This window comes from Ricinus communis, chromosome 8, assembly GCF_019578655.1.
Source record: "Ricinus communis isolate WT05 ecotype wild-type chromosome 8, ASM1957865v1, whole genome shotgun sequence".
In the NCBI taxonomy this organism is placed as follows: Eukaryota; Viridiplantae; Streptophyta; class Magnoliopsida; order Malpighiales; family Euphorbiaceae; genus Ricinus; species Ricinus communis.
Genome location: NC_063263.1, coordinates 18,905,538 through 18,920,449, shown reverse-complemented (window position 1 = coordinate 18,920,449; position 14,912 = coordinate 18,905,538). Strand labels below are relative to the sequence as shown.

Sequence of the window (14,912 nt, the reverse complement as noted above, 5' to 3'; positions counted from 1 at the left end):
ATAAGAAGAAATTATAAATTTAGTGTTTTTTATATTTTTCAATCTGCATCTGTTAATATATTACTATAGTGTCTTTTATAAATTTTATAAATAAAAACAATAATTTATTTTATTTTACTATGAAATGACTTAAATGTCTTACTCATTATTTATAATTTTTTTATTGTTCTTTTTTTAATTTTATTTCTATATTTTTATTAAATCTTTGCACTAAAAAAAAGTAAAAATTGATTAAATTTTTAATTTTTTTTGACAAAAATTTCTCATCAATTTTTATTTCTTAATATTATTCTTTTAAAAATAACTTAATATCTCTCTCCCGCTCTCTTCTTATTGTTTTGAGATGAAATAATATATCTTTAGTTTTATTTTTTTGTGGTGGATATAAAAAATAAAAGAATAAAATCTAAATTTTTTATTTTTTATTTGATGAAGGAGAAAAAGATGAGAAAAATAAACAAAAATATGAGAAAAAGATAGTGCTAAAAATGGATAGAAAAGAAGATTTAAGATTATTTTAAATAAAAATATTTAAGTCAATTTACTGTCTAAAATAAATTAGATAAGCATTTTAATCTGTAAAACAGATTAGACACACCATACTAGACATTTTAACAGATTTAAGTATTTAATTGAAAAAAAAATTAAATACCAAAATAAAAAAAAGAATTATAACAATAAATTAGTAATTTTTCCTTAGCATAATGCCCACTAAGTCCCAAACCCGTACTCCAGTTAGTTACTAATTAATATTATTGAACTTAATATCATTTGCTATTCAATTTAATTTAGCCACTAAATAATTTATATATTATAAGAAGTTGTCAGTTTATTGACAGAATCTTTGTTCACTAAAAATATTAACCGATGATTCTTCTATAAAAAAAAAAAAAAAAGGTAGACAATATGTTTGTAGAAAATTCTTCGTTGATGAAATTTCAAATTTATCGATAAAATACTAATAAAAATATTATCAATGAATTAGAGAAATATTATGAGCAATTTATTAGTCTAATTTGCTTAAAATTAAAATTAGTCATAAATTGTTGGTCATCGGTAAATTGTTGATAAATTAGTGATGAGAGTAATCCTTTTCTAATTTTGACTACATTATTTTTCTATTTTATATATTAATTTATTTTTGAGACTTAAATTTTCAGATATATATATTTAATTTTTATTTTGATAATATATATTTATTTTTAACATATGAGATTCAAACTTATATGTAATTTTATAATTTTTTTTTTGAATTTATGAATTAATAAGTTACATTATTAATTATACTTAACCGTGAAAATAGCATATTAACTATAATTTAATATTATATTAATTAATAAATAGCTTTTTAATAAGATAATGATATTAATTGTATCATAAAACATAACATTTTAATTATATTTTAAAATTATATTAACTAATAAATAAATTTTATAATTAGATAATAACTCTAATTTTAGAAAATAATATCTTAAATAATATTTTTAATATTATATTGAATAATAAATTAATTTTTTACTATATAATAAATTTTTAATTATAGAAAATAGTAATATAAATTATATTTGATAGTATTAATTTATATAATGCCATAATTAACTAATAAATTTTTTAAAACAATTTTTATATTATTGCATTGATAAAATTTTAAAAATAATTTAAAAATATTTAAAAATAGTTAGTTTGTTATTATTTTTTAGAATATTATAAATTAATATTAAATATTAAAAGTTTTATTAATTTTATTTATGAACTTGATTTTATAATCGAAATAATAATGAAGATCGTATAACAAATGAATGAACGACTAGTTTTTAGTAATTCGTTAGTAAAACAACGAGAAAATATTTGATCGATAAGATTGATTATAAAAAAATAGGAAGTTTTGATATTTTATTGGTAAATTATTAGTAAATGACTAATATTTCATCAATAATTCATTGGTAATTTGATTTTTAGAATAAATAATTCAGTAAGTAATTTTTTGAAAATTTTGATTGTTAAATGGGCAAATTTTTACAATGAATAAGCAATTTTATTTACCACTGTTTTTTTGTTTCTTTTATATTTATACAGTTAATTTTAGTAGTTTATATTTATACTATATTTATTTATATTTTAGGGTTTTTAACTTTATTTTTCTTTTCTACTATTTTTTGTCTTGAGATTCTATTTTTTTCTTATATACTTCTATGATTTTAGGATTTTAGTTTTTTTTGAACAATTCTTTTTCAAAATTTGGCTCTATGATTATAAAATGACAAACAATAAAAGTAGGTCTTTTATTAATGAGTCTTGTGAGATTTAAAGGAGTATCCATTTTGAAACAATTGTATTTACAAAAAAAAGTTTTTGTACTTATTTGATTTTCTCTTAGTTACAATTTTTATTCACTCATTTTCTATAATTTTTTTCACCATAATGAATATTTGTTCCAGACTTCCACCTTCCACTTTTTTTTTTTTTTTTTTTTGAGCAAGAAAATAGAGCAAAAAATTCATCCTTTGAAGAGTTGGTATAGGTAATATATTAAAGATTAATATATAATCATTACCATTAATTTTAAGAATTTGTCTGAATTTTGTATTTAGTTGAGACTTTTTTTTATTAATAAAGAAGATAATGCAGGTGTTTGATAAAATGTAAACATTTATTAGTTTTGCTAAACAGAGAGTCATCAAATATTGAAGCTTTAGTGGGAAGGAAAGACATATGTTCCTAACAATTAAATATGTGCCTGTTTGATTTAAGCCACAATTACAATATATATTTAAAGATAATAAAAATATTCTCTTTATATACTAAAAAGTTAAAATACTTCTAGTCCTACTTTGTCTAGTCACAAATCTAACAATAATCTTAAATTAAGTGATGATAAAAATTAAAAAATAAATAAATGGAATTAATTAAATTAAAAATTAGTCAATTAAGCCAAAGAGTTTTCTTTATTATTATACCAAATTAAGTTAAGTTAATAAAATAAAAAAATAAGAAAAAGAAATAAATTTTTAGCTTTTTCATTAATATGATCATATATGTACAATGAATAAGAAATTTCACCATTTCTGTTTTATTATAGTCATATCTATTATAAGATACTCTTAATATACTCAAATGATACTTTCAATATATCTTTTTTTTTTATTAATACTATGTTACTTTAAAGTAAATATATTTTTAAATTTTTTGTAACAACATATTTAAAAAATATCACATAATATAACAATATATATATGATTTTAAAAAAATTAAAAAATCAACAACATATACTAATAAAATACTGTTAATATACTTTTAGTTGTATATATATGAATGTTTTAATTAAAGTTGTAATATATAAATCATTACTCAATTGTATAAAAAGATACTATAACTATATTTAAAATATATTTTTATTGCATCTTTCAAATATTTTTATATTATAATTTAATATGTGAGAATCATTTGTTAATACATATTTTGAAGCAAAAAGGTCATCCTTGATATACTTTATGCTTTTATTAGGAATATGCTTCTTTTTTTATTTTTTATTTTTTTTAATTACATATAAAAATACTAAAAGATACTTGCAATATATAGATTAAGATATTTTTTGTTGTAGTATATTTATGGTATATACTAATATTTTTTATTTAAAAAAAAGTATTTTGGATCAATATTTTTTATTAAAAATACTAATAGAACATTTAAAATATACTTTTTACTATATATTTATTTTTTAATTAAATTTATTTTACATAAGGTTAATAATTGGATTAACTAAACAATACAAAAAAAATATTAGAAAGATACTGTTGATATATCTTATAATGTTATAAAATCTTGAAAACATACACCGATTTATAAATTTTTTAAAATTAAATAAAATATGGCATGAATCTTTGATATTTTATATTTATAATAGCTTTTTATGCTTTTTTTTGGTAGAAATATAAAGCATATACCAAATATAATAAACTGTAATTATAGTTCTTTTGTGTTCACTTCGAATTTGTGATATATTATGCTAAGTTTTTTTTTAATCTACTGTCTAAACTTCAAAAACTCACGCATTATTATTGAATTATGAGATAAATTTCAGCTTCGATATTATTTGAAATTAAATTAAAAAAACTAAAGATTAATTGTTTTAAATGAATCTGTTTTTTTCTTTAATTTATTATTTTTATTTTTATTTTGCAATAACAATGAAGTTTTTATTTTATGGCAGATTTAATGTTTTTGTTTCTTATTTTGTAAGAATAATAATTTGGAAGGAAAGAACTATTTTTTGTAGGAAAGAACGTGAAAATTTGGAAACCGTAGAAGCAAAGTTCTTTGAGCTTCATCACCGTATAAATAAACATGAGGATTAAAAACAAATCTCATAGCCTAAATCTTGTATATATGTAATTTTCCCTTTTATTAATCCTATAGTTGATATAGTTAAGCGAGTGTATTCCTCGAGTTCTTGATCATGTTTCTCATATTCTTCATTATAATTCAATTTCTACATGAGCCAAAACATATATATATATATATATATATATATATATATATATAATAGTTTAAATAATTTAAAATATGAACATTTCTCATATTTTCAGAATAATTTAAAGTTGATCAAATAAAGCATAAAAATCAGAGTTACCAATAAACTCAAAGAAAAAGAAAATTTCATTAAAAAAAAAAAAGGAATAATATGATGGAATGATCCGAGTGTTGGCCCTCTTATAAAGAAGCAAATGCCCACATAGAAAGACAAGTGCCTAATTAACATTTTACATTCTTAGTTTGGTTTTCACTTCATCAATAACCATTCCTAGTGTCTTATTAATTACACAACAAAAGGCAAGTTTGCTATTTCTTGTCCTGGGCCAAACTCAAAGATCACATGCAAAATATAATGATAACAATCAAAAACAACAGTTGGTCTTCTGAATGGAAATTTCACTACTCTTTCACAACTGGGGAAAAACAGAAAACACTGTTTTCATTTGTATGATTTCAGAAAACAAATGCCAATGAGAATACCTTAACAAAAAAATTTCCTTGCCCTTCACATTTAAATGATTTCTTTTGATAATTAAATAGGAAAAACCCATCTATACCTCAAACCCATGTAGGATTTATGTACATAAATTAGAACACCTCAAGTAAGTCCTTAGCCCACTTGGTGGTCAAGGACACAAACTATAATGGAACTGTTGCTATTATATATGCATCACCAATGCTGTATTTCACATGACCAAGCTGCAAACTAATCTGAGTAGTCACCTTTTTGTTTTCAGCTCTATACTTCGGATCCTTGGCGATGATTGTGATCCGCCTCCTAATGCAGCAGCGGCGGATTCAACATGTGTAAGAAGATACTCATAAATCTTCTTCCTTAGTCTGTCAACTGTTTCTGATGGAACATTGGGTGTCTCTCCTTCTTCATCTTTACTTGATCCAATCTCATCTAACCAGTCATTCACACTTTTCAGCTGGGTCAACATGCCTGCTATTTGACCATTATCTGACAAAGTTGAGGAATCCACATCAGCATCAAGGAACCTCTCCACAAATCCCAGGAACCAATCTTGGGATTCCATCCGTAACATTTCAGCCAAGTCCACAGCCTCATCAAGGCCGCTTCCTCTATTCCACTCAGGTGGAGGTTGAGGCTGTATTTTCTGATTAATGGCAGAAATATCCCCTGCTTTGCGGAAAGCTCCTGTAGCTACAAGCTTGGAGCCAACCGAAGGACGGGTTTTTGCTGGAGTTTTTGTTGAGGCATTCTTTGAAGAATTTTCAAGGACTAAAATGGGTTGATTGCTATTGGAAGTCTTTTGGCCTTGAGTGGAAACTGAAGTTATTTCTTTGGTAAATATAGAAAAGGATGACAGATTGGTGGCTAGTGCAGCTTGGACCCAAGAGCCTGCATGTTTACGCCTATCTGATGTGACCTTTAGCACTTCTTCTGATGGGTTGATATCAGAATCTGGGGATGAGCCAACAGTAACAATTTTAGAGAGAGAGTCAGCAACTGTGCGAGCATTGTTCAAGCTTGTATGGAGGGTCAGGAACTGCTCCACAGCTGGTTGTGGATTTTCTTCTTTAGCAGAGGAAGTTAGCTCAGAGTATATACTACAAGAAAAAAGGAGGGGAAGAAAATCAGACATAATATTTTGACTGGATTGCAGATATGTACAGATTGATGAAGTATTCATTGTATATGAGAATATGAAATTGTTATATAAAATATGAACTTCAGAATTACTTAATTCTCAAATGCAGACAAACAAAAAAACTCAAACTTCATGCTATTTTTTCCATCATCAATTAAATGTGGAGGATGAGAAGAGATATTATCTCCAACAATGTCATTGCTTCTAATTAGCCACAACAAACATAACTTTTTTTTTTTACATAAACAAACATAACTTTTATTTTAAATAACTCTGATACCTCGAGGCTGCATTTCACTATTGAATTCTAATTTTTTCCACAATATGATGTTGCATTTGTCATAGTATTCTGCATTTTATTTATTGAATTCTAATTTTTGCATAATTTCATATTGCATTTATCATAGTATTCTGCATTTCATCATTGTATTCTAATTTTTCCACAATATGATGTTGCATTTGTCATAATATTAAGAAAGAATAAGATCATGTCTTCCAGTAGATGTCAGACATAGAATGTATTCCTGAGCCTACACCAGTAAAAAATCTTTACTGTGCATCGAAACCTGTTTGACCAAATGATTAACAGGTCAAATCCTAAGAGTCCCCATTCTTTTCAACTAAATTTGAAAACAGACATGGTCTTTATACTGGACCACACATTCAAGTTCAATTAGAAATCCCTTAGTGGTGATGCTCTAGAAATTAAAATAGGCTTGCTTCATTTTCTTCCATGTCAGTTGTGGCTGTACACTAACAAAAAAACTGAACTTAGTACCGCAAAATTCGACCCTTAACTTTCCCCAATTTCTTAAAGACAGGAGTTACATCAATGAATTCCCTCTTTGGAATGGAATAACAATATTTTTTAGGATCACTAAGGGCTCTCCATAAACCAAACTTCACCTTCCTATTCAGCAATGTAGTAATTCAAGCACAATTTCCTTCATTAGGTCTAACCTAGGTAAATGTTCAATGTAAATGAAGTAACAAACACTAAACTGCAGACAAACATGCATGTTAACTATTATAGACTCATTGTGACACATAGATATGGCTATGATGGTGTCTCTGATGTCCTAGATATTCTTAAAGTGGGATGCCATTGTCCATCTCCTCATATCCTAAGATCACGCTGCCTTTTTTCTTTAAAAACCATAGATTCATATATCTTATGAAGCTCTCAATCCATTTAAGCATCCAACAATAGCAGTAGACTCTAGAGGGACAATTATTTCCATATTTCATAGTTTAACCCGAACTGGCCACCACTGTTAACACTGTTAACAGATTTGTTTTCTATTTAAATGAATTACATTACCACTGACATGAACAGCAGGGCCCTATATTCATATTTTTCTTATCTACAAATTTATAACGAGTAAAAAGAATAAAATCTTCCTAAGAATGTTCCCAATGATCCATATGGCTAAACCCAACCAGACTTGGATTAAGGCTTAATTGAGTAGAATTGACTTTTGAGATTATTTTTTAATAATATGGTACCTTGCTTTAATATGTTAAGAAAATAAAATTGATTGCTTCAGTTTCCAAAAAGCACTTATTCCTTCAGATCAAACCAAAAACTCCCCCTTGATGGTAACCAATTTTCCTTTTCTGATATTATTAATTTGGTCGTGTGCTTCATCTAGTGTGACATGTTTTACAGAACGAAAGGATCCACAGGTGATGATTATAAGTTGGCATAGTATGATAAATATACTCTTTATTCTCTCTTTGCAATATTAAGAAGGAAGCTAAGTTGGCATAGACCAATTTGACAAGCAGATGGGTCAGATGTAAGCTTCTTTGTCTTGTCATGTCAAGTCAGCTTATGATCATCAGGAAATGAATACTCAGGCTCCATCGTGACACCCACACCACCTAATTAACAATGCTTATGGAAGTCTAACAGAGGATATTGCTAGCTACATGTTCCTAATTGATAAAATTGAAGAGTAACTACAGTATAAAGATTTCCTAAATGCACGCCTTTTCTAAACATAAAGATAAGTATTAAATGCTGAAAAGGCATCATTATAATCCATGTAATCAGAATATAAATATACACACATATATCAACCAGTAAATGCACAGCACACATTACCTTTAAAGGATACATGCAAAAAAACTGGAGCATAGTTTATTCATGCTTTGTTCTAGTCCTTAATAAAAGTATTATTAGTACTATTAAGAACAAAATCATGAATGATATCTTACTTCAAGTTAATTAGAAGAAGATAATATCCAAGAAAAAGGTAGTTATAAATCCATGCAGCGCAAATAATAGGAGGTTGCCTTTAGGTATAAAGGATTACAGTCTACTTCACAGTCGCATCTTAGTTCTAAATGTAAGGGCAAACAGGCTACAAATGTAGCCAATATACTGATGATAAAAATTCAGAGTAGTCACAAGCTAAGCCTGGCAGTAGAAGCATCTCTTAACTTGAGGACTGACCAAAATGCACGACTCCCAATGGCCCCCTGTGCCATATCCCCTTTCCTCCATTCTGTTGGAAGGAAGAGAGAGAGATGATTGGGAGGGGGTAAGAATTTTTCCATTTAAGTCACAAGCACCTTCTAGTATAAACTTCCGCAGAAGTTATAAGCAATGTACAAGGAACGCTATAGATTGTAAATATGTAGAACAGGTCAACATAGACTAGCCTACAATCTTATGAATCATGGACATCATCCATATATTGATTCACAAACAAAAGGTAACAAGACATTTTCATGGGGAGTACTAGTAGACTAGATGTTTAAAGTATGTTATAACCCTCATTTCTTTAACATATTAATTAAAGTATCCATATGCTATAATTCTAGTGCAAACAGGAAGCATGAAAGCACCTAGAAATTAACACTGTCCATTGGAGGTGGAAGAGTGAGGAGAAGAGAGAAGAATCACAAGGCATTAGCTGAAATGAAAACAAAGCATTTCATAAATGATATAAAACAGCTGCACAAACAACATATACGTAAAAACAAAAAGAAAAAAGACTTGGCATTGGCACTTCCCAGATCTTGGACATCATAAAAAAAATGAACAAACAAGAAAAGAACCCATCACGCAACTATTATGCATTCTATCTGGACCATTTATATTATGTATCCAATGTACTTGATATTTTATTTTTGTGATCTAAGAAGCACGGTAAAGTTAACAGTCAAATATATGAAGCACCCTGACTCATCCTATACTGCAAGCAGGTAAAAGAATCCATTTGTAAAACTAACAAAAATGTTCCCTGAAAGTCTAGCATCATGCTTTACGGCATTTTGTGTCTTGCTAAAGTAAGGGTTATGTCTCATGCAAAGAAGACCCTTAAAAATGAGGAGAAACAAATATTTTGATTCATAATTGGTGTCCACATATTCAGTTAAAGCAAAATAGCCCTAGTAATATTTTTTAGCTTGTAAATTTTTAAAAATAGTGCAACCTCCATTTTCTTTCACTTTCTACCAATTGTGATTCTATGTAGTAAATTGATAAAAGAATTGCTACATAGCATTTAGAAAAGCACAGAGGCAGTATCTTTTCTTCTTTTTTTATTTCTTTTTGAGAAAAAAGAGGCAGTATGTCGAAAGACATATATTCTAACAGAACTTCAAAATTAGTCCTTCCCAAACTACGCAACTTGATCCTTCATACTTACAAATTAATCCATGTTACATAGTACAGCAGACACTAGACTATTAGCAATCCCTCATATGATAGGATTCTCTTGATGTGAGAATTCAACACAGAAAAGGAATCTAATATGACAATCTCAAATCATAGTGATTTTGCAAAGAAGTGTTGGTGCCTTGCATATAACTCACTAAAGCCTTGCAACTGATATGATGAAAATTAGGAAGCAAAAGGGCTGCTGATCAAGTTGATTTTACAAGTAGGCGTTGATGATCAAAACGTGTCTATTGAAAAACGCTTTCCATTTACTATACCTTGGAAGAAGTTACAGATTCTTCTCCTTTCGACTACCAAAAAGTAGGGTTGAAGTTTTTATTTCTTCTTCTTATGATCTAGAGAACAGACGTGCTCCAATCTAAAATGGAATTTCATTATAATGCAGAATCAACAGAAGTATCACAACAAACCATGATACAGTTACTTCCTGAAAATCTTCTTTTTGGCACTTAACAACTATATTATAAACACTGTGAGGATAACAATATCAACCTGATATAACCACTGAGATTAGATTCTTTACTCATCAACTATTTGCACTGACTCCACTAACAACGTCCTATAAGTTCCATATTCAAGAAAAAGGCTCATGAATTAGCTCTCTCCGCTCCCTAATATGATCCAGGAATTGCTAAAGATTAAATAAATCACTGAATCTCAACTAGGATTTACATTGTAAATCAGAACTATCCTATTTCAGAAAGGAGGAAAAACGTGCTTCAAATTTCCTTGCCAGTACTTATATATTGCTCGGGTAACTTACCTTAGACATCGAAGTAAGCTCTCCGAAGCAGAAGCCTCTTGGATAGCCTCAACTGCTGCTGTCTGTGCAGCATCTCTATGCTTCAGAACTTCCTGAAATCATAAAAAAATGTAAACAAATCGGAGAAAATGGAAAGAAGAAACACGGAACTTTAACATATCTCCTGGAAGAACAGAAAACCATAAGATTAAGTGAAAAGAAAAAAGAGAGTTAATGGTATTAGAAGTGTTGGCTCTCCCAAGTCAAAAATTATTAATGCATCAGAAATACATGCAGTCAAGTGGAAACATCTTTTTCTAGTCAACTTATGAGGAAAAATAATTAATCGCCTAAAAGCAAACTGCTAATGTAGAAAAAATGAGTTGGGAAAGGATATTTTAGAGTATTAATTTGAGATACTGATTTATAGTTGATGTTCCGAAGAAACCTTTTTTCTTTTTGAACCAATTCCAAAGAAAATGAGTAAGCAGCTAAAAGAAGCATGAGGCATAAGTCACAAAGAGTAGTTACCCCAAGGGGCAAGCAACTTACAGTATATATAGCCAATTTCATCAAAAATGTAATTGAAAATTCTGTACAATTTCTATGCATCTTTTAATCATAAAGAATAGAACTGGCAGATTGCAAATACAAAAGATCTAATTAAGGTGCACAGAAACTGAATGCCAGACAAGTGGGAGATGCCTACAAGAAAACACAAAAATCAAAAGCCTAATAAATTCCTGGAACTGGTCCCCACCGCCCCAAGGAAAAAAAAGAGACCAGGTACTCATATAAACAGCACCATAGAGGTTTTACCTTTCCGAGCTTAGCAAGAGAAGAGGGGAGCGAATTCCACGAGACACTTCCCTCAGTGAGTTTCCTACCATTTATTGGAACCTTGACCAAGTTTCCTAGGAGGCCATTACTAGCATTGTCTCCCGATAACTTCTTTCCAATAGATGTCTTTGGCTTATTCAACTTTTCTTGATCATCTGAAATTCCATTTGCAGTAACCTTTTTGGTTGAAATCGGATTTCTATTCTCCTCTTTAGATGACTTAGCAGATAATTGGGTCTTATTGTCCTCTTTAGACGGCAACCTCTCACTTGACGTGCTTTTTCTAGGAGCCTGCCAAATACATTTAGATTAGATGCACAGCCTAGTAGTTCAACTTTAAGAAGAGTGCATGCAAAAGCAGATTGAAGTGGGTAAAACAGCAAGAGCAAAAGATATTCAAAACTTATTGGGATTCATCACAGCATCAAGAGAGTATAACAGATGCAATTATCAACTAACCAATTTCATCACTCAAACCACATAACAATCATCTTTAAAAAATTTCCTCATTATAGTTCCGTCCATTAATGAAAACTAAAAACACTGAGAACCAATGACTGACAACAAATGAAAATAAGATTCAACCCATCCATACTCCAAAATTAAGGCAATGTTAAACAACTAAACAAACTAGTTCTTTTTATTTTTTTGCGAATCTCAACCAAATAATGATCTAATTAATATCAATATGAATAGATGGTAAACTTACAGAACTACTTCGAACTTCAGCCTTTAGATCATGTTTGGTAGCCCTCAATTTTGAATTATCCCTACTCTTCACCTCCATATTACCTTCCCAACTCTTCCTCAAAGCTTTGGCCCCCAGCTCAAACCCATGAACAATATTCTTGATGACTGGTACCCTCTTTGCAGTTGGACTTGCTGTGCGAACAGAACTCGCCTTTTCCACTACTCCTGTCTTAGTTGATCCCTTGTCCGACCCTTTAATCTTTGCCTGTTGCTTTACCCCATTAGAAAATTTCTCAAATGAAGTAGGCAGCGAATAACAACTTGTTGGAGAGGAAGGAATTGACCTTGAACCTGATGATTTCACTTTTGCCAAACTTTCCTTCTTCAAGTCCAAATTAAGTGCATGTTTTGACAATTGAGACTTTGACCTAATCAGAGAAGAGGTTCTCTTATCTGATAAATCCTCCTTAGTAGCATTACCATTCAATCTAGTTCCAACTGGTTTCTCCTTCTCTCCTACATTATTACTGCCTGAAATCCCTTTTACGGGTGTTCTTATTTTCTCTAAATGTTTTGAACTTGAACTCGAATCATGATTATTATTGAGGAACCCAAGAGAGTGAGTTGCTACTATATCTTCCGGGCTCCCTACACAAGGGTGCCTCCCAGGAACTGGCCTAACACCTCGAAGAATAGGGACTGGTGACGCTGATTCTAGCCTTTCCACATGAATAAATTGACCCAATTGAATCTTATCGCTAAGAATTAAATCATCATGCTCATCAGGTAAAGATACATAAGTGGCATGAGATGAATCTGATACCTTCAGATAAAACCCTTGGTTAGGAAATAGCTCACCTCCTGCTAATGCAGGTACAATGCTCACTACTTGCAATAAAGACGACCTGTATTCACCAGCAACTTTGACATCTGTATTCATATGTTGCAAAAGTTTGAGAAGCACTCCAGGGACAAGATTTGCCATTTCTTCTGAAACCTTCACTTTGCATCAGTTCAATATACCCAGATGTAGAAGTTGTCCTTTGTATATAAAAAAAGAGAACTTGAGGCCAAAAATACGAAAGCAAGGGTTCTTTTCAATACCTAGATTGAAATCAGAGAATCAAAGATTTGGGACGGGTAACACAGAAGGAAATAAAGGATTACACTTTAGACCCAGCTGATATTTTTTTACCCAAAAAGGGTTAAGATAATCTCATCAGAATCAAAAGAGAGAGAAAAGAATGCTCAAGATTCAGATTTGAAGATGTTTATGCTTATGGAACTAATAATGCTTGATTATAAAATTAATCAAAAAGTGACAAAAAAACAGAACAACTAACATGCAATTCAGCCTATGAAAATGCATTAATCATACAACCCAACTCAACAATCCACACAAAATAAATTATATATACAAATAAGCAAATTAGGCACCAACCAAAGATGAGATTTTTAATCAAGAAAATAAACTAATCAGTCATATAACACAACCCAGAAAGCAAACATTTTTCCTAAGAAGGTTTTCAATGATATGGAAGTAATGATTGCGTACAGCTTGGACACAAAACAAGTGAAATGTACTTAAGAACTCAACAGACCAGATTAGAAAGAAAGAATGACTGTAAGTCTGTAACTGATAATAGCATTTGGCATTTTATGGACAAAAAGCTATTCAAAACAAATCAAGAGCAATTTCTGTGTAAAACCCAAAATGGGAAAGCCAACAAATTTTTCAGGAAAATTATTTGTTTTTAGAGGAATTATAGAGACAATAAAGAGAAAGAAAATCCAAATGGGTAAAAAGGCAACCTTTTTTCAAATATCAGAAGAAGATAAAGAAACCACAGATAAACAACTCTAAGAAATGCTTGTTAAACATGGGATAAATTTAAAAAATAAAAAATTGGAAAAAAAAAAGAACTGAAAGGAATAATTGATGCCAGGCCTAATGCATGATTGATATTACACAATCCATAACAATAGAAGGAAGAGAGAGAGAAGAGGTGTGTCAGTCACTGACACAGACCTATAGATCACACATGCAACAATTTCAATGAGTACAAGAAAAGTGAACTTGACCCACCTTTAGGATTGGATTGCACTTGCACAGCTCAATTCACTGAACGAAAAAAGGTTACTGCTTTGTAAAGAATGAGTCTTGTTCAGGTTATACAAATTACAATGGAGTGAAACAAGAAAAGAAAAAAAAGGGTTCTTTCTTGCAAGAACTGAAGAAGAATCTTGACAGAGAATTTCTTTAATAACAAAGAAACAAACAAACAAATTTAAAAACTTAAAAAGATACATAAATTAATGGGTAAATTGTATTTTATATGTATAATGATAATTATATATAAGTAAGCAAATGGGTGCATGTGCATAGTAATGGGAAGTGTTAGGAACAAGGTAATGGAGGGTGTCGGCTACCTGAAAAGGTGTCACATCCCCAAGATAATAGACAAGCAGTTGCGATGTCTTCTTTTTTTCTCATTTATTTTAGTATATATTTTGTTTCTCATTATTTGTAATCATTCTGATTTTTATTTTTAAGAAAATAAATTCTTAGTCTTCTTTGTTTATTTATTTTCTTGACTATAAGGCCCTCATATGCTTCACAATCACCATATCATGCATGTGGTAGATATTGAAAGTGGACCCTATTAACCCCTCTTATTCAAAAAGGAATTATCTCAAACTTTAGATACCCTAACTATGTGATTATCTTTTTTTAAATAAAAATTTCCTCTCTTTTTCCTTTTCACTTTCGATATTTAGTCCAATTTTTGAAGAGTATAGT

General features: G+C 29.5%; 1 protein-coding gene across 2 annotated transcripts; it reads right to left on the bottom strand.

Annotated features, from left to right (window-relative positions):
* Nucleotides 1–4,947: 4,947 nt before the first annotated feature.
* LOC8261821 lies at nucleotides 4,948–14,419 on the bottom strand. Of its 2 annotated transcripts, XM_048378035.1 has the most exons (5): nucleotides 14,199–14,419; nucleotides 12,132–13,216; nucleotides 11,402–11,713; nucleotides 10,604–10,695; nucleotides 4,948–6,108 (listed from the first exon to the last, which is right to left on the bottom strand). In XM_048378035.1, exons 2-5 carry the CDS (start codon nucleotides 13,095–13,097, stop codon nucleotides 5,253–5,255), a joined length of 2,226 nt encoding a protein of 741 aa, XP_048233992.1. In that variant the 5' UTR covers nucleotides 13,098–13,216; nucleotides 14,199–14,419; the 3' UTR covers nucleotides 4,948–5,252. The 2 variants fall into 2 exon arrangements, with proteins under 2 accessions (XP_048233992.1, XP_048233991.1); XM_048378034.1 differs by lacking the exon at nucleotides 14,199–14,419 and having other exon boundaries at nucleotides 12,132–14,174.
* Nucleotides 14,420–14,912: the final 493 nt, after the last annotated feature.